General features: G+C 37.1%; 1 protein-coding gene across 4 annotated transcripts in view; it reads right to left on the bottom strand.

Annotated features, from left to right (window-relative positions):
• ZNF521 (zinc finger protein 521) overlaps positions 1 to 19,256 on the bottom strand; it is a 276,460-nt gene that overhangs the window by 111,873 nt on the left and 145,331 nt on the right. For 3 of the 4 annotated variants that reach the window (XM_057700348.1, XM_057700345.1, XM_057700347.1), the window contains one exon: positions 17,190 to 17,274. In XM_057700348.1, the coding sequence (XP_057556331.1) occupies positions 17,190 to 17,274 (85 nt within the window). The remainder of the gene's footprint in view (positions 1 to 17,189; positions 17,275 to 19,256) is intronic. The other variant, XM_057700346.1, reaches the window with a different exon arrangement.

The raw sequence follows: 19,256 nt of genomic DNA, 5'->3' as shown, positions 1-19,256 counted from the left end.
TGATTCCCTTCGCCCAACATAGCAGCATATACAAAATGCACAAAAGTATTAACATAAAGAGCGTCCTTCTTCATTATTCTTTCTCTACCTAATAACACATTTTGGCATATATAATAAATTATATCATTGGTTCAAAAGCCTATTTAAGAAAAAAACTGTGATAAACACCATAAATTGTATTGTCAAGCTGCATATCGTTATGTTGATGCCTTTTGCATGTTTAAATGAACGTGCAGTGACTACGTGACTCCCTCTACAATCTTCTCATAGTGGATTCACAGATAGACGCCCATAGAAAGAGGCTTCTAGAAATGCTGGGGTTTTCCAGGCAACTTCCTATTTTTGATGAGAATTAGACAACTTGTGCAATTAGGATATGTCTGCAACACACGTGTTTCATACACTATTCTGGATTCCAAGGAGCATTCAGAGCAAAGCTATTGTTATTTAAATCTACAGACTCACCTTGCAAAGTGATATGAACATAACCATTTGCTATTTTGTAGAACCATGAGCATTCCTATGCTGCACTTTCATAGGTCAGTATGCCCTATACTCACGTCTCTCTACACTGAACTTACCCACTTTTTGTCATTTCATTACTTATTTCACACAATTTCCAAAGAACTCTGAAGCAAACATATACTTAGCTTTTTCAAAGTAGTTTGGTTTAAGGAAGCAAAAGTAGAATAACCAGGCTAAGTCCTAAGTTACAGTTTTTAATGGAATTATAAATTTTGTCAAAACTACTTAAACTTGTTGCCAAAAAATGGCATCAGCATCAGGCTTTGATGCAATAATCACAAAGGAATCACTAAGAACACTTCATCCCTGGTTCCCAAATTGGACAGCTTGTGAGTGCGGGGAGCGGTTTTACTACTGCATCTCTTGAAAGTGATGTAGAGGTATCAAGAAAGTGTGAGTTTGTCTCCTTATATTATGCACACCAGCTGGCCCTGTACGTTGGGGCCAGATGCTCAGACCTTGATTTCCTCATCTGTGTAATGGGAAGAATGACAATCTCCTATCACAGCCCAAAGAATAAATGATCGAAATCTATTCAAGGACAATATTTAGTGCACTTAAGACACAACATGTTTGCTTAAGCTTTGGTTCTTCACAAAAACAAACTCCACACCATTTGAAATGTATTTCTTATGATTTACACCTCTGTACGTGATCATTTGTCAATCAACTACTGACAGGGAATAGGAATCTGGTTTGAGAGAGTACCACACAGCATTTCACAAACCAGTTGTTGGTGTTAGTAGTGATGTGTATGTGAGTTTATGTGCATGTGTGTGTGTGTATGTATGTGTGTGTGTGTTTTAAATTTAGGAAAATCGTGTTTCATGTACAGAACTGTCTTGGAATTTTGAGCATACAAGTTTGTTATTCTGAGCCATTTGATTAAATTTAACCACAGGAAACTCTTCCAAGTCCTAATGAAGCAGCAATTACATCTAAAAAGGGAGCCAAGCCAAAACCCATCCTTTTCCAATATCTCTCTTTCAAACATCAGACTCCAATATAAGCTCCATGGTTTTCATTTCACTTTTATACCATCTCTCTAAGCTGTTGGAAACATGTTAAACACAAGACAGGGAGTGGTGCACCAGTAGGTCTTTGGTGAAATTGTTGGCAGCAATTCTACAAACAGATATGTGTGCATGTGTACACACACACACACACACTTAAATACACAAAACTACAAAAATTTCTTTTAAAGAAAGACCATTAAAAATTAGAAAACTATAGCTACTGACAGAAAAGTTGAATTAGAATTCAGAAACCAGCCATATAATTTAAGACCTTTGAAATGAACGTACTTTAAATTTTAGTTTATAACATAAAGTGATAGTTCAAGATACAGATTAGGTAAAATGGACCTTTAAAGAAAGTTAAAATTATCTTCTCATTAAGAGACAAAAGCTTTTTTGCCTCTAAACAAACCAATACAACTCAGAAGATTATAATTTTTTCATAAAAGACACATACTTGCACACAATTTTATTGACTGTGTCATTAACTAAGTTAAATTGAGCTGTTTCAATAACTGAAGAAGTTACAGCTAACTGAAACAGCCTGGACGTAGAATGCAATCTCATGCTACGGCCAGGTTTCCCACATCCCATTTATCCCACGCGATAGTGCACTTCAGCATAATAATGCGAGGATCCTGCGATGCAGCAGACACAGAAATGATGTCAAAAGCAATTCTTCACATTTGGATCTTACCACATCAAGTGCAAACAGTGAACTTAAACATGAAAATGCAATTTGCTCCTTCTAAAGTATACATTTTTATCTCTTGCAAAAAAAAAAAAAATCACCACATTCATTTCCAACGCCTCGAGGTAAAGAGGATGGCATCTATCACAAGTGCAGAGAATGTCTGAAGGATTTAGAAGCAATCTTTTCATAATGCTTCTTTGGGTGAGGAAGTAGAGTTATGAGTTGCTCAAAATTCATAAAGATTATTAAGTTTACATCCTCACAGAAAGTCTGCCACCACTGCCTCTCTCAGCTAGACTGTCAGCATCCCTGCCCAGCTCTACTGAGAATAGGTGTCTGGTGCAGGACATTCATTCATTTTGTGGCATTAGTGCTCCAGTGTATAAAACGAAGATTCTGAAAAGTCAAACAAACAAAAACAAAACAAAAAAAACCAAACTGCCTCCAGTGGATCAAGGACACAAAATCATCAATGAATTCAGGTACTTGTCCTATCAATAACCCTGCATGGAATTAATTTTAACAGGGAGGTAAGTTTTTATTCCAGCAAGTTGACTCCAGATTATCAACTCGTGTGTTTGTGCCTGCTGGGCTATTTGAATGATTACCCTGTCCCTTAGTGCCCTCAGTTATGACCTACTGGGCATCCATGGCTGTGACCCCTCACGGTCAGGAAGCTTCCTAAACAACAGTGTGCTTTCCCACTTGATGAATTCCAGCCTCACAGCTCATCTAAACTGAGCCGATGGGCTTCACGGTTTTCCTTCTTACTCTCCGCATAGGTCTACGGGAAGTTATGAAACATATTTTTCTAGTCCTCCCAGGAGCAAGGCTAGGTTCACAATTTGACCTCAGAAACACAGCAGTCCTGCAAAGCCAGACAGCCTGATAGAACTGAGTATTAGTGTTCTCTGCCTCGCCCAACACAAACCATAACATGCAACATGGAGCAATGTTGCTTGTGGGAAATGACAAGCAATGGATCAGTGGGAGAAAAATAACAGGATTCAATCACATAAAAATAGCACACAGCTCCTTTTCAACAAGCTGCCCACCTCAGGTGAGGGCACAATGTTTTTCTGAAACTAACCACTTATAATTTACAAGGGAGCTACCTAGCCAGATCTTTTGATCGGATTAAGTTATAGGATTCTGGACACACCCAGAGATTCTCCTTCCCGAATCACGTCGGTATTCACCCCTGGAATGATTTTAAACGCACATACAAAAATACGTATGCATCAAATGGATGTCTTAGATGTGTGAGAAACGATCCCAGGGACAGGGCAGACTCATGTGAAAGACCGTCACAGACTAATTAAGGACACTGCTGCTGAAAAACGAAGGCTGACCCTACAGTCTTATTTACACAATTTCCAGCCAGAGGGCTGTGAAGTGGAGCCCCAGTGGGGGCATTTCTATTTGAAACCCAAGGGCACCTGCATTAAGGAAACTGGTGTAAATGAATCCCTTTGCTCAATGACAGAAGAAAAGACAACAATACTTCAATTATCTTGGTATGGAATCTATGTACCGATCCTCTTGGATTCTATATAAGAAGACACAGTTATCTCTTCTTTTATTATTATTATTATTTGCACTTCCTTATGCATGCAATTAGAAGAAGGACATTTTGCGTCAAGAACGATAAAGCTTTTTAGACAGAAGGTAGCGATTCAAAAATTGCAAAACTTCAGCTTTCAAAAATAGCCTAAGTGACCTCTTGCAGTACCCTGACCACTCTGTAGCGAGCAGGAGGCAACCCCTGTGAAGAGCGAATTCTGGCAAAGTTCTCTCTTCACAGATGATGCACAGCTTAAGCTATAATGAGTTTTTGGGTTACAAATGCTGAACGCATTAATATTCCTTGATGATAATTATCACAGTATAAGCACCTTTCCCAATGTGAGTAGCATAAAGCAACTGAAGCAGCATTTTTACTACATTTGAAACAAGCTGGAAAATGGGATTTTCTACTCTTGTAACCCGGGGTCAACATACATCAAGCATTGCATATTAAACACACCTATATATGTACCACTCATCACTTTCCTACCCTTCTCCTTCATGTATACCTAAAGTTCTCTCCTTTATCCATTCTTCATTATGAAATTCTTGATATGAACCTACATGTGATATACATAACTCAAGAAAGAAATGTGCTTCCCCCAATCACATGAATCCTATGTTTCTTATGAGAATACAAATAGCAAATAAGATCAGTAAGCCATGCTTTACAGATGAGATGTATCTCTGTGCAGTTTGAATGGATAGTGTGCTCACTGGCTGTATATAAAACAGGATGAAAATTAGAATTGAGCAAACAGGTTTCTAGAAGAGCCAAATGCATTACATACAAGACAAACTACCAGCCTTTATACTTTCAAAACTCATCGCACTCTTAAGCACTGAAAGGTTTATATGTGAATTCTAAGCCACCAACATGATAGCAGTCATGATGTCAGCAGCATGTTTACTGGCAATGTGTTTGCTAAGGATCCTGGAAATCAATTTTCATTCCAGATTAAAAGAGCAAGTGTTGTTATTTGGATAATAATCATCAAGTATTATAAGAAAAAATTGATAAAGATGATTCGTTATGCATTACATCAGTGTGTACAACAGTACCTGTCTAATATTAGGTATTTGCCTTGGCACACGCCAAACAGATGCTGTATAGACTTCACTTACTATACCCCAATTTGATTTCATAATATGCTTTGAATAAACTATAAATTGATTTTTCCTTATTTCTTTTTCTTCCTCTCCCTCTATTTAATGAAAATGAAAAAATGTCTATTGTAAATCTCAACTGATACTGGGATGTCTCAAAATCATTACCATATAAGAGCCTCCTTTTTAAAAAACATGCTATAATATCATTTTAAGACTCTATGTAAAAATAATCCCAACAGCACTTTGGCTTAACAGTGACAAAATGAAAGCCAGTTCAAACCCTTAATCCAAAGAATGTGAATTGATTTAGGTATTTTTGTAGGTGTGAATCTGCTGAACTCATTTGTACCGTGTTACCCACACTTCATTTAGATAATATGCCACGCTACAACTGCCTCAAGTTCTGTAACATCATTTTTACTTATGTGCTGCAAAAATGTCTTCAAATCCCATTTGAATAGATGGCAGGGTTATGGGGGAACCTTTACTAAATATTTAACAGTACTATCGGCTTATTAAATACTGTAATGTGAGAGCCATGAAAGCATGATATACAGTGCTTGCCTTTTTTCTAAAACTTAATGCTTCTGCTCATTTTGAACACTCCGCAAGCCCATTCATCAGCAGAACTGATGCATTTTAAAAAGTCTTCATTTACTAGCAGATAAATGTGGTTAGAGAACCTTTTTAGTGTAGAAATGACTGGAACCTATTTGGTTTTACTGTGCAAAATTTGCTTTGCTCTGGCCTAGGAAAAAAGAAACCTCACAAAACATTTAAAAGCCTATTTTGAAAGAGCATGCAAAGGAACACAGTTGGAAAGAAAAGAAAGTAGGGGGTATTTTTGGTTTGCAGGAATATACATACGCCAAAACAAGGCAATAGATTTACAGGCAGCTGATAAAGTACGTGTATTCATCGAATCCAGAAACAGTATCTCAAATACACATCAAAGAATGAGATTACCCATTGAGATGTTGCTTTTGACCATGACATTGTTGGCAGGTAATTTCATTTGCAGCTATTCATAATTGCATTTTTTTACAAAAAACGGGTTAATACAATTTTTGCATTTTTAACTAAAACTATGTTTTTTTTTAAAAAAAGAGTTAATCAGAAATTTTGTAACCTGTTGCAGTAGGTAGAAAGTAGGGATTCTCTCTGAAAAGGTATTTCTATTCACAAAGAGATATATTATAGTCTAATTTAAAGAACACCCCCCTTTCCACGGGAGGCCTGCAGAGTGAGAGTTTATCCTGTAAACACTGTAACAATGATTATCTGTCCTGCCCCGCTCTCAGTGGAGACTCTTGCTTTGGAAAATGTCTTGTGGTGACTTACTAAATTCAGGCTATTTCAATTAGTATTACTGCACATTAAAAATTAATTGCATTACTGAGTGGATTAAGGTTTAAATTTCAATTCTACAGTATGTGCACTAGAAATGACAGCTAAAAATCAATGCTCCTTGGCCCACAATCGGAAGTGTGTACACTTGAACAGCGCGGGCCTGGAGTCACTAGCCAAGCAGCCTTAAAAGACTTGATAGTTCAGTTGAAGGTGTGTCAGCTCTAATTCTACATCTGAGTTTGAATGCTGCACAGTGGCTCAGCCTTAGAAAAAGAAAAACAGGACAACAGTTGCCCTAACCATTTGGTAAAACAAATGGACACAGGTACTAAAATTATGACAACAAAGGGATTAACAGTCAACTCAAATTCGCATACAATTATCCTCAGGCTAAAACCTTGTTCATAACTCTGTTTAATGAGAACACAGCATCCTTGACTTAAATCCACACTCTTTTTTTATTAGTTATGGAGTGACAGCAGTTGGTTGGGGGCAGGAAATAGGCTATTTTGTAAAGAGACATTACTACTATGTACATTGCTCATAATAACTTTATTCTGTGTTTTAAGGAAGCCCAAGAAGATATGGAAAATACAAATCTATTCCTTAAACAGTGATCCTATTTAAGCCCCCTTCGTAAATTATTCAGTGTCTTTGGGGGAACGGGACAAATGAGTCGATCACTCTGATGATAAATTTGTAACATCTAGACGAAACGTGTGAGAAGAAATGGGTCACTTTTATTCACAGTAAATTTGTTCTTCTAAGAAGATGAAGATGAGGAACATTACAAACCAAGTTCACAGAGTAAAGCAGGATCAATAAAGGCCCACCAAGCCACCCAGGGTATCTGGGTTTGGAACTGAATGGTGATTGGTATGTGCCTGAGGGGAAAAAATGCTGCCTGCAATGTTCCTTAAGATCCCCTCTGCGTTGCATCGGTGGCCAAGAGCAAGTTAGGCAGCAAGAGAGTAAAGAAGATGCGAAGTAATAATAACAATAAAAAGAATAATCTGGTGCAAATGGACCCCGAGGTGTAGTAGTCATCCCCGTGCAACAATCACCCTTCACTGCAATTTACTGATGCGGCTTCATTACAATGCAGCACATAAAGGGGCAACGTACAACGTGCACTCTTGAAAGCTACGTGGTTTGAAGCAGCACACACCCCCCTAGAAGGCGTTGCTCGGGGAGCCAAAGCAGATTGTGCAGAAGTGAAATTACCTGTAAAAAAATTAAATAGAGGTGTAACATGCATACCGCATGGTGATACATGGTGGGGGGGGTTGGGGGGAGGGTGGAAAGAGGATAGAAGGTAGCAGGGAAAGGTGTTTCCTTAGTGACCTATCAAAGGCATTTCAAATTAATCTGAATTAAAACATCCTTTGAAGAGGTAACAACTTGTGGCTTTGTTAAAAGGAAAAGGTAAAGCATATGATGTTTCCTGTTTGGGAAACAGAAACCGGCAGTCTGTTTCCTATTCTGATTCTCAGTAAAATGAACTTAAGCCCTGTTCTTAGGTGAACTTTCACACGGCCCATTCAGGTTACTGTTACTGAAAGGCGGAACACGATTCGCGGTTCCCATTCTGGTCTGCTGCAGTTCAAAGTCTAACTCTTCAGTCGGTGCCCAGAAGATGCTGAAGCAATGCGTTATGGGGAAAAAAAGAGTCTCTCCTCACCAAGGATCATTGAGTATGTCATTGGTTAATTCTTGTTCCATGCTCCTCATTAGCACGACTCTCAAGTTCCCGGTTATCATATCCGAAATATTAAGACATAATAACTACGAAGGTGCAGATAATTGGATATTAACCAGAACATACTTGACTGGGCAGGAGGTAGGGCCCTGCTTAAACTAATCCCGAAATATATTAATCACCAATTAATGAAAGGGTTTCAAATTCATTTTCTATTATAGAACACCTCCGAGTAGCTACGCTTATTCTAACAAAATGACTTGGAATAACAGGGTAGAAATAAGGAATATGGCCATCTGATGGTGGCTTGAATTAATTCTTTACAGCCTGTTGTCAGGTAATCACAAAAACTACAGTTAAAGCCTTGATTACAGTTACGAAGCCTGATGGGAAGAAGGGGGGTACTTTTCAATGTTCCGTGGCCTGGCTTTAAATTCAAAATTTATTCCTTTAGATGGCAGGGCCATAGCTAAATATTTCAGCAGAGAGCTGTCATAATATGATCTGAGTCTTTCAGCCTGGGCAGACCTCTAGCCCTCCAACCTAACAACACGTGTACTCTTAAAATAAAAACCGGTAATGGGAGCCAGAGAGGTCCAGCAAAGGCATGCTTTGCACACAGTAAACAGGAAGTAGTAAGAAGGTGATGAATATATGGAGGGATAAAAAACTTGACTAAGTGGTGGTTGAAAAGTCATCACCACTTAGATGGAAAAAAAGTAATGCTGAGAAAAGAAAATGGAGAAAATGGAAAACAGAAAGGGGAACATAGAAGGAAACTCATATTTCTTTACAATCCACGAGGCTGTGAGATTGTGTCTGATATGTCATAGATGTTCTTCTAGTTTGGTTGTAAAAGCCCGCACTAAGCTCCCTAGAAAAACTTCTGTACCTATTTCACCAAGTTAGAGAAATTGCTATCAAAATGCCATTCACCTTTAAAAACAATTTTTAAGTACAGTATTCTCACAAAGAGATCCCTAATATCTTTTCTGACTTTAAAGCTGTGGCCCCCAGATTCTCTGCAAAAAAAATCTTACATTTTCATATACACACTACTATATATAAAATAAATAACTAATAAGAACGTACTGTATAGCACAGGGAACTCTACTCAATACTCTACGATCTATATGGGAAAAGAATCTTAAGAAAGGGTGGATATATGTATAACTGATTCACTTTGCTGTACACCTGGAACTAACACAACACTGTAAATCAACTCTACTCCAATAAAAATTTTTTTAAAAGACTTACATTTTTAAGTCAGAAAAAACAAGGTGTTTGGATGAATGCATGCAAAAAGGGACTGAAATGATGCTATCTCTCTATTTTTCCTGCCTTTAGTCACTTAATTTGAGGAAAACAGTAAGAAAACTCCTATCTCAGGGTTTGTTTTTTTTTAATTCTGTTGTTTGTTGAACTTAACTTTAATAATTCTTAAATAAGCACTCGCGGCAGATGAACTAAGATACGCAGGCGAGTCGGCCCTTTCATCAACAATTTTGCCATAGAAATACACAAACATTTCAATGGCTCTTCATTAGCAAACAAATCAACAAGTGATATTTTAATGCCTGACTTTATTCCATCTCTGTGGGGACTGTAGTTGAGAGTGTGATGTACAGTACAGAGAAAGGAATCATCAGCTACAGCGTCCCAGGGCTCTCTCCATTGAGGACTTCGCAGCCTCTGCTTAAAGACTGCATTTAATTGACTGATAGACAGTAGCTTCTTTGTTCACAGAAGACAGCGAAGTAATGGCAGCTTGAAAATCGTACCATCTACAGGGTCTCCTGAGACTAGTAACAGGGGGATATGTGTCAGGAATAAATAAATAATCTAATTATTAAGCCACTTCCTGTCAAGTTAACTCCAATTTGTTGGCTTTTGAAGGCAACAAAACGAGGCATTTTTCCTCATTATGCCTCTCTTTTTATACCAGTGGTAATCACAGGCGGATTAAAGGGTGCCTGATTGGTTTTTTTGTCAAGGAACTGAGAAGCAGCCAACAGTACAGAAAAACAGAGTTGGGGTTAGAAGAAATTTCATGCTTGTCTCCTTTCCAGCTCCCTAACAGCCCACACGGCTGCCCCATACAGAGCCGCCAGCTGTACAGCAAATGTGTACCCCTCCAACTGAGGCCTACCGGGCCACAGGCGCCATCCTGAGAGCTGTGAGATACCTTGCAATCTTGGCAGGTAGCTACTGCTGTCATAGGCATAATTCTAAAGGTGACCTAGGAAGCCCCATCAGCTCACCAAATGCAACAATATGAGCAGCTGAAGTTCAACACCCACTCTCCATATTGGCTGCCTTTCCTTTGTTTACGGCTATGAATGGCCCTGCAACTCCGAAATAACCTATGGAAATAGGTCATCAGAGACCTTTTCTTTTTATGCGTCTGAACCGATCCTGTGGAAATAGGTCACGATGCCTATGTGTATCTGGGCCCGTGTGTGTATGTGTGTGTGTGTGTGTGTGTGTGTGTGTCTGTGTGTGCAGGGACTCGATCTTTTTATCTATTGCTGGTGACATTCCCCGCCCTCCATTCACAAATGTTTTGCAAACTTCATGCAGACACAGACATCCACATTTGATAATCAACATATCAAACAATGAGTGGGAACGGATATGCCTACGGCATATTCTACAGCAGGTCAAAGGAGGGGACAAAACCAGAGCCAGAAGCCCCACCGACATCTCTCAGACAGTCACATGGAACCTTCCATCTGGCACAGACTCTGCCCAGCATCTGTGTACGGAGCCTAGGAAGGAAGGCTGGCATCCCGTAATTCTGCTTGGGAACAACATTCTTCTGAGGTCTCTTTTAGGACTGTGTGTTCTAAAAAGTAACAAGAAACTGGATCTTCCATTTGTCGGTGGGCTCAGTGAAAACCCCCAGTCTCACGGAAAATTAACATCATGAGAAATGTCTAAGAGGCTTTCTTAGGGGCTTGTAAATTAGAAACTCCACTAACTGCCAGTATTTTTACTCTTGTAAATCAAAGCTGCTAGACTCAGGCTAAAACACAAAACAAGGATAAACATCCTGATTTGTCTTTTAATAGCTTAACACTGAAATAAGAGAGAGGCTCAAAGATTTTCTTGAAAAGCTGCTTCAGAAATAAGAATCCAAATAGTCATGCTGAGCTCTTGAAAACTGTATCTTCTTCCAAAAAGATGTTTTGTTTTGTTTTGTTTTGTTTTAAAAAGGTCTTTTTGCTTTGATATTAAATTGTCTTTGTTTTTAGGAAGACTGATGGTAGAGGAGTTTGATAATTTCCTGTGTCTCCACTTTGCACTTCGTAAACGGTATAGCTATGTTCTATTTATGCCTGCGTATGTCCTTTCTGAATACATCTTGAATTTTTGTTAAATTGCGCAGATAATTAAACCCTCTTCATATTTACAGTCTGCTTCATTGGTACCATGAATTCTGTTTTCAGTTACTGTCTGCAGATTCCCTCTCTGAACAATTTCATACAAAGCAATAACACTTCATTTTACATAAGTTTTATCTGATGTCCCCATACAGAGCTGCCAGCTGTACAGCAAATGTGCGGTTCTCAAACTGAGGCCTACCAGGCCACAGGCGCCATCCTGAGATCTGTAAGGCACCTTGCTGTCATTGGCAAGCTTTCCCTGCTATCACTGTGACCATCACTCCACACTGCACACAACTTAAAATCATCTGATTATTAGAATTTGTGGCCCACACTTCATTTTATCCTTTATTTAATCTATCCCCAGATCACACATTTGTTTAAATGTTTTGGCTGGTTTACAAATCATGCAGCCATCTGCACAGTAGGTGTGACACCATTTTTTAGACAAAAGTTACGTGGCAAACAAAGATAAAGTCATTTGAAATGCTTTGGTGTTTGTTATTCTGCCTGGTTCACTTGGACCAACTCTAAGAAATAAATAGAATTATCTGTGTAAATCGATGAACATCTATGAAAAACAACACCCAGCAGAACGCCGAGCTTGCTCCATTACCTACGTTAATATCATGACAGCTGAGGAGAGATGACCTGGCCCACTTCTCATCTCTCCTGTACAGATGGCTATTAAAGAGAAAGTATCCCTTTTGTATGGTCCATGTAGAAACCCTTTATGGGCTTTTCAAATAAGCCAGCATTGCCCACATGAGGGTAGCTTTCTGTTACCATTAAACTGCCCAGATTTCATCTTTTTTAATCCAGCTCTTGATGAAATAAGCCAGTATTTCAACATATTTAACACCAAATGCTTGTTTCTTAATCTTCTGAGTTTTGTGAGCGATCAACTGAAGATGACTTAAAAAAAAATCCAATAGTCTTCTTATTTAGAATTCATGTGAACTCCAGAGAACCTAAGGACTTTGAGCCTCTTAGGACAGTGCAGGTAGACACACACACATATATATACACCCACACATATCTGCATTATCGTAGATTCATTCTATTCATTTTTTTTAAAAAGCAGCCAATGAAAACTGAGAATGTAAAGGGCAACATGGCTCTTTATCTTCCATTCAGAGATCTATATCTTTGGATATTTCCCTTTCAGACGCATAAAATCCAAAACCACTATAGACCTCAAAATATTGGTTTTGTCTATTCTAAAGCAAGAGCACTCAAGCTGAAATGTTTCAGAGGTGATGCTGAATGTCACAAAACTATAATGAAGATTAGTCACACAGCACACCATCCACTAAAGAAATGGAAAGAAAAGAATACCATTTGTGACCCTGGGCATCAAACAAATTGCAGAACATATGAATGTCACTCGCTACAAGCACAGACTAAAATTTTACCACATCATACAAAACTGATCTATGCATTCTTTTTGTCTGAATATCAGCGATTTATATCACCTGTAACATAACACATAGGGTAGATATTTTCCCACGTGCACTGCAGAAGGCTTGAATCTTTTCACGGTCTTTTAAAAATTGTAGCTATCCATAAAACACTGAGTATTAGAGATATGAATAAAAATAGTCTATATCTATGCATGCATGTTTTTGTATTAGCTGTCATTTAGAGTCCCAAATCCTAGCTTTGCTTTTCTAAAAGACAAATACATTTGCTTCCCCCAAATGCGCTAAGCATCACCCTTGATCCACCTGGGACGTGTCTGTTAGTGACTATTTGCAGATTTTCCTGTTTTTTACACCAGAGAGTGTACTCTGTCACCTTAGATACAATTTTGCTATTATAACACTGGTCTTTTCAATCATATGAAAAATAGGGGAAAAAATTTAATAAGTAATCATTTCTAAGCCAATTTTTAACAACAATTCTTAGGTAACTGGTTTATAGGTATTCCTTTCATATTCTCATATCTGAGAACTTTGAAAGGGAGGGCTGGAAATGGCCATAGCTATACCCCGACCATTTGTCCTCCAAAGGCCACGACTGAAGCAATCAATTCCAAGGATAATGGTGTTTCTCCCCTTTGATCATTTCTTTGTCAAGCTGACTGGCCTTCGATGGTGTGCTTACTGCTGGTTGTCTACCACCAGCCGCTCGCAATTTGCTCACTCTGTTTCATGAGACAGTTGTTTGTGCCTGTTTGGAACACACTGGTCTCTTTGGGGATTTATGCGCTAGTTGCAATGCCAACCTCCGTAGTGATCGAAATTTCTTTCTAACTAAAATAGATAATTAGAGGCTGGTAATTATTGGTCAAGAATTATCAGAGTGAAAAAATTAAGCTTCTCATAAATAGTTCTTGGCAATGTCATCTCTTTATATTATCGCATGCCTAACAGCGCTTTATTCAGAGCACTTACAAATTTACTCTACTGCTGTTGAGCCTCATAATTTTATATGAGGCAATCCTTTTGCTGGGTTAAACACATTTATATTCTCTGGTCTCATCACTATCTGTGCTAATCCATACCAAATACTACCAATAATAACACAATAATAATAATAACAGAAATCTCAAAGAGGGAAAAAAAACAATAAATATTTGCTGTGTTGATAAGAAGAGAGGAGTGAATAATGAATTAAAGGACACAAGGCACAACGGCTTCTTTCTGTATTCGCAGGTCAAAAGCCAACGTAAACAATGTGAAAGGAACAAAGGAAGACAAAAAATTTCTTATCTGTGCAGACTTTAAAAGAGGGAGATCTTTGCCCCAGGAAAGCTGTTAAGATGTTTTGTAGCTCTTTTTGCGTGTGTGTGTAAAAGAAGAGAAACCTCTAAATAGTCACTGGTCTGATTTCTTACTGAAACCGTGGCAAAATGCGATTGAGAGTGAGGTTTTCTTTTTTTCCTTAATAGACATAAATCAAATCCCAAATGCATTTTTATTGAGTAATTATTCCTGCCCCTCAAACCATGTGTCCACACCTAGCTGCAAAATGGTACTTAGGCAGAGCATCTCCAATGTGTACCTGGTAGAAACACTGATGGTTTTCCTTTCACAAATGTCCCTGGTCAATAGCCTGAGACCAGCACATCCAGAAAGAAGCGTGGAGGTTTCCTGACATTGAAATTGCATTAAAACATGTGTGCTACGTAGAAGCAAATGCAAATGACTTGGCCAAAGAAGGAATTTAAAGTTACACCTCATTGGGTCATCTGCAGACCTTGTTTTCCATCAGGTGACATAATCTTTCCTCTAGACTGATTGAAATGGAAAACGAAATCTGTGAAAACATTATAGACCCTCTTAACAAAAAGAGTAAGAGGCTTTTCAGATAGCCTCTAATCCCTCTTCCCTGCTAAATGTCTGGTTGAGATTATTTTTTGATTAGACAAAAAACATACAGATACACAACCTAAAAATACCTACCCTCAATGGAGGTATTTTAGTCAACAAAATCACGCTGCCTGCCTCATTTGAAAAACTAAGCATCACACTGGGATTTTAAAAAGGGATATCTTAGCCTTTGTGACATCCTCCCGTTACACATTCTCTCTCTCTAGATATTAACAACGCCGAGGAAATGTAAGGGCTTGGATGCATGGTCAACAGATATAACAATTAAATGCAGACTATTCATTTGTTTAGGCCTCCAAGTGCAAGAGAATTACATATTTTATTATTAAAAAATAGCATGAATATTAACTAACTAGGCCCTCTGTGAAAAGGAATAGAATTTGCTTCTCTGATGGAAGGTGAATTGTTAAATGCTCAGATCCCAAGAGGAGGTGAGTGTCATATTAATCCACCGTAAGGTAGAGAGGGGAAAGCTTTGGGAAGGGGCTAATGATGCAGGGCATATCAAGAGAAATATTAAGGGAAAGGTATAAAGCAACTTTAAAAAAGCACCAGGACAAACCAATGAATGTTCTGGACAAATGATACTAAAATCAAAAATTCCTCTCCTGCTCAACATTCCATGCAGATTCTATGCGTGCAAAAGAACACTAATACTGTGATGAAAATATATTCTATTTGTTCATCTGGGATCAATAATAAATCCAGAACCAAAACCAAGTTTACACAGAATAAAACTAATCAGAAGCACAACATTTCACTAAATTTTCCATGAGCTGCAAACTTCCAAGAAACATTTTCAATAAAGCCCGTGTAAAGCTGTAGCATAATGGAGAATCATGAATGGCAGTTTACTGCCACCAGTAACCTCTAGTCAAGAAATAAAAAGATGGAAAATATTAACATTCATTATTTGGAAAGAAGAGTTCTTTTTTTTTTCTAACCCCCCCGCCGCCACCAAGTCCACTTTGAAAGTTTATACAGAGTACTTTTTTGGAATCCAAAATAGAAGGGAAAATAGAAGAAACATTTCAATCTCTCTTACACATTGTCATTATCTTCTAAACATTCAGTAAAACTGTCAATGTTATTCTGGCATATTTAAGAATATGCCATTTAATGTATGAGAAAATCACTAATAATATTAGTACTTAAATCTGGAAAATACTGAGATAAAGTGACCAGTATTTTAGGTGTTAGGTATATGTTCCATTTTGCATAATTAAGCACTTAGTCTGTGATAAACCATAATCCTCCTAAAGATCAATCATTTGAAAACTATAAAGCAAATCCTATTGAAAATCTATTAATAAAGTTTCCACCATATTTTTGACTTCATCTTCATTAATATCTACAGGAGCACTAGAAGTTTTGGTACAGCTGGCTTTAAGGATCAGTAACTATAGCTGGAGCAACCCTTCCACTGCACGTTCTCAGAATGCAGCTGATTAGTGTGTGATAAAACTTGCTTACCTCTGAAAATGAGTTTAGAGTCTAAAATGTTAACTTTCCTTTCCTTTCTTAGAGTTTGATAGTTGATAGTATGAGGTTGATCAGACTTTTAAAATATTATATCACAATTATTTATGGTACTATAAAATACCATGAAAGGAGTATGAAATAAAAAACTCTCAGTGTAAAAACACAAATGAGTGACAAAAATAGTATAAAGTAATAGCAATTGTCATTTTACTAGTAGAAAAAGACCTGCTTGATAAAGTTTAATTGGCTGGTAAAATTCTTAGTGTTATTACTAAGTGCTTATCAAATTAAAAACATAGGAGGTAACCCCAGAGGAATTAAGGGATAATGGGACAATATGAGTAAGTGAAAAAATTATCCTTTTAGCTCTCGCCCATATGATTAATGCAAAATCCCTGAAAACACTGGCTGAGAGTGACTTCAGAGATCTTTACACAAGCTGCTTTTATAAAGATCTGTGTAAAATTTGGTGGGGAATAAAAAATGATGACTGAATTCTTTACATGATCTTTATGATCATGATTATTTCCAGGCTGTTGAAACCATACATATAAAATTATTTTACGGCAATTTAAATTATTTATGTTTCCCTATCACAAAAACTCACCACTCTAGATTTTGATACAAAGATGCTTAAGCAACACACAGCAGTGCCATTACCATAATAACTTCTGAAATTAAAACCTGTCTAAAACTCTATGGAAAGCTAACATCCAGTTCATTAACCATTCCTGTTAGTTTTCAATAATGCAAAAATGATTAGAAGTTTAATTTGTTAATCACCTGTGCTTTGACTGGCAGTAGATATATAATCCTCTGCAGAAGTCTAAACTAGCCCTTGCAGAAAATAAAATGTGCTAATGCCTTATCAGGCCTAATAATAGTAATAAAAAAATCAATCATGCTTAGGTAAATCATTGATGGTTGAACAATTAATTCATCTTTAACTCTGTTTAATTATATAGGCATTGATGTACACAAGGAGGAGAAAAATCTATGTGTAATAATGTTTAGGGTATCACTCACCAATCATGTGATTTGCAACATGCACCTGAATATCCCATTCATTGTAGAAAACCATCTGACACTTGATGCACTGATAGGTCTTCTTCTGGGAAAACAAGTATAAACAGGATTACTTAGACACATTCCTTTTTTTATTTTAATTTTTTAAAAAACCCAACCCTACCTACTCACAGTACTTTCTTGAGACCTTGGATCTTATATATGTTGTTAACCAAGCTTTTGTGGGGCCACTTGGGCAAAATTCTATGTCCCTACTATGACCTTATGGCTTGATCCCAACACTATGCTTTAGTTGCAAACAGTTGGAAGAAATGAAGGCACATATTTATGGCATAATATATGTTTAAAGATTCCTAAACTCAAAGACAGAAGTTGGTATTAAAAAAATATCTGTAACACATGGCTGAGTTTCAGAAACCAACGTCTTTGAAGATTGGGCACACTCCATTCTGATCTACATAACGGTGGTATTGCTTCTAGATACTCATAAGGAAAATAGCCAAGAAGTTAAGATTCACAAAATCTAGCTAAGAGATTTAGAGACGATAATTTTTAGTTGAAGTATGAAATTTAGGTGGCTTCAGAAATTGCTAAGTACTGACATTTAAATACATATCTTCTATAAAGAAATCATGTCATATTGAACATTCTAACACCATTTTATCATTTTACACAAAAGTCTTGTGAATAGATAGAACAGGATTTATTATAATTCTTGTATCATAAATAAAGTAGAAAGTATGTGCCTGATGTCACAGTGCCGTGCAGCTGGGAAGAGAAATAAGCTCTCTTGATTCTAAATGTGAGGCTCTCTGATAAAGGCAGCCTTTATGATTTCACATCTTTATTTCTGTGTCCCCTATACAGCTCAGTACATATTAGATGAACTCAACAAGTAAAGTATTGCTTAAGTTTTCCAGAACACAGTTACCTAAATGCCTTTATAGTAAAACAATTAAAAATCACCTTGGAAAACAAAATAAAGCATTATGAAATAATCCACTTGAAATTCTCCCAAAAGCGAGAAAATGGCATTTGTAAAATCATATCAATGACAGTTTGTTACAGCATTCTTATAGAATTATCACTTCATCTTCATTGGCAGCCATATAAAATTGTTTTACGAATGGTAGCAATAGAAAATATCAATCTGTCAACTGCAATTAATTTTAAAGAACTCAATAAAATCAAAGTTAAGCACAAAAATGTAGCATCCTTTCATTAAGCGGTTAAAATGATAAACGCTGTTAACATAAAGTTTTTTTAATTATTGTCACTTAATGTAGTATTTGCTTCTGAAACAGAGGATGGTATTCCTTGTAAAACACAGCAGTGCAGGCATATTTCCAGCGGAAGCTTTCTACATAATCTAACAGGCTTTGTATATTAGGCATGTTGTGAATTGAGTGTGCTAGGTCTAAATCTACCACAGACTTGAAAAACCCTGACAATCACCAAGGAAGATTTACTGCGCTGAGCTGTTTACAAGATGCTTTTGATGGTGACATATAGAGCAACATGTGTTGCGTAAATAACATCTATCCCTTTTTTAACAATATTTCCCTTTAGAACTAGTTAGAAAATATTTCTTACTCCCAGATGACCTACATTATATATTGTTTATTAGCATACTTCCAGCATTATTCCTGATATGTGACCTTGCTGAAAAACAAAGAAACATAAACTTAATGGCTAGTCTTTTCTCTTGTTAGCACAGTAAAACATACAATATGTCGAAAACTGTCTCCAAAAATGATGACTGATGAATATGTTGGCGGAATATACTAGGGCTTTTTTTTCCTGGTCTAATAATAAAGAATACACTCACTTGACAAGCCAAAATAATAAAATACCAGCACTTACTACTGCCTTCAAAATGAACTGACACATTTGAAGATCTATGTATATAAGTTTTCTTTTATCATTGAAAGAAAATGCTTTTGTCACTGCTGATAATTCAAATACTAATTCTACTCTTAAGACAATGTCTGAAATGTTATTTTCTATTCTTATTAACAAAGTCACATTCTGATCTACAAGCTCCTAAATTCGGGGCTAGATGGAGTA

The sequence above is a fragment of the Hippopotamus amphibius genome, chromosome 11 (genome assembly GCF_030028045.1).
Source record: "Hippopotamus amphibius kiboko isolate mHipAmp2 chromosome 11, mHipAmp2.hap2, whole genome shotgun sequence".
NCBI lineage: Eukaryota > Metazoa > Chordata > Mammalia > Artiodactyla > Hippopotamidae > Hippopotamus > Hippopotamus amphibius.
This window is presented reverse-complemented; position numbering and strand designations above follow the sequence as displayed.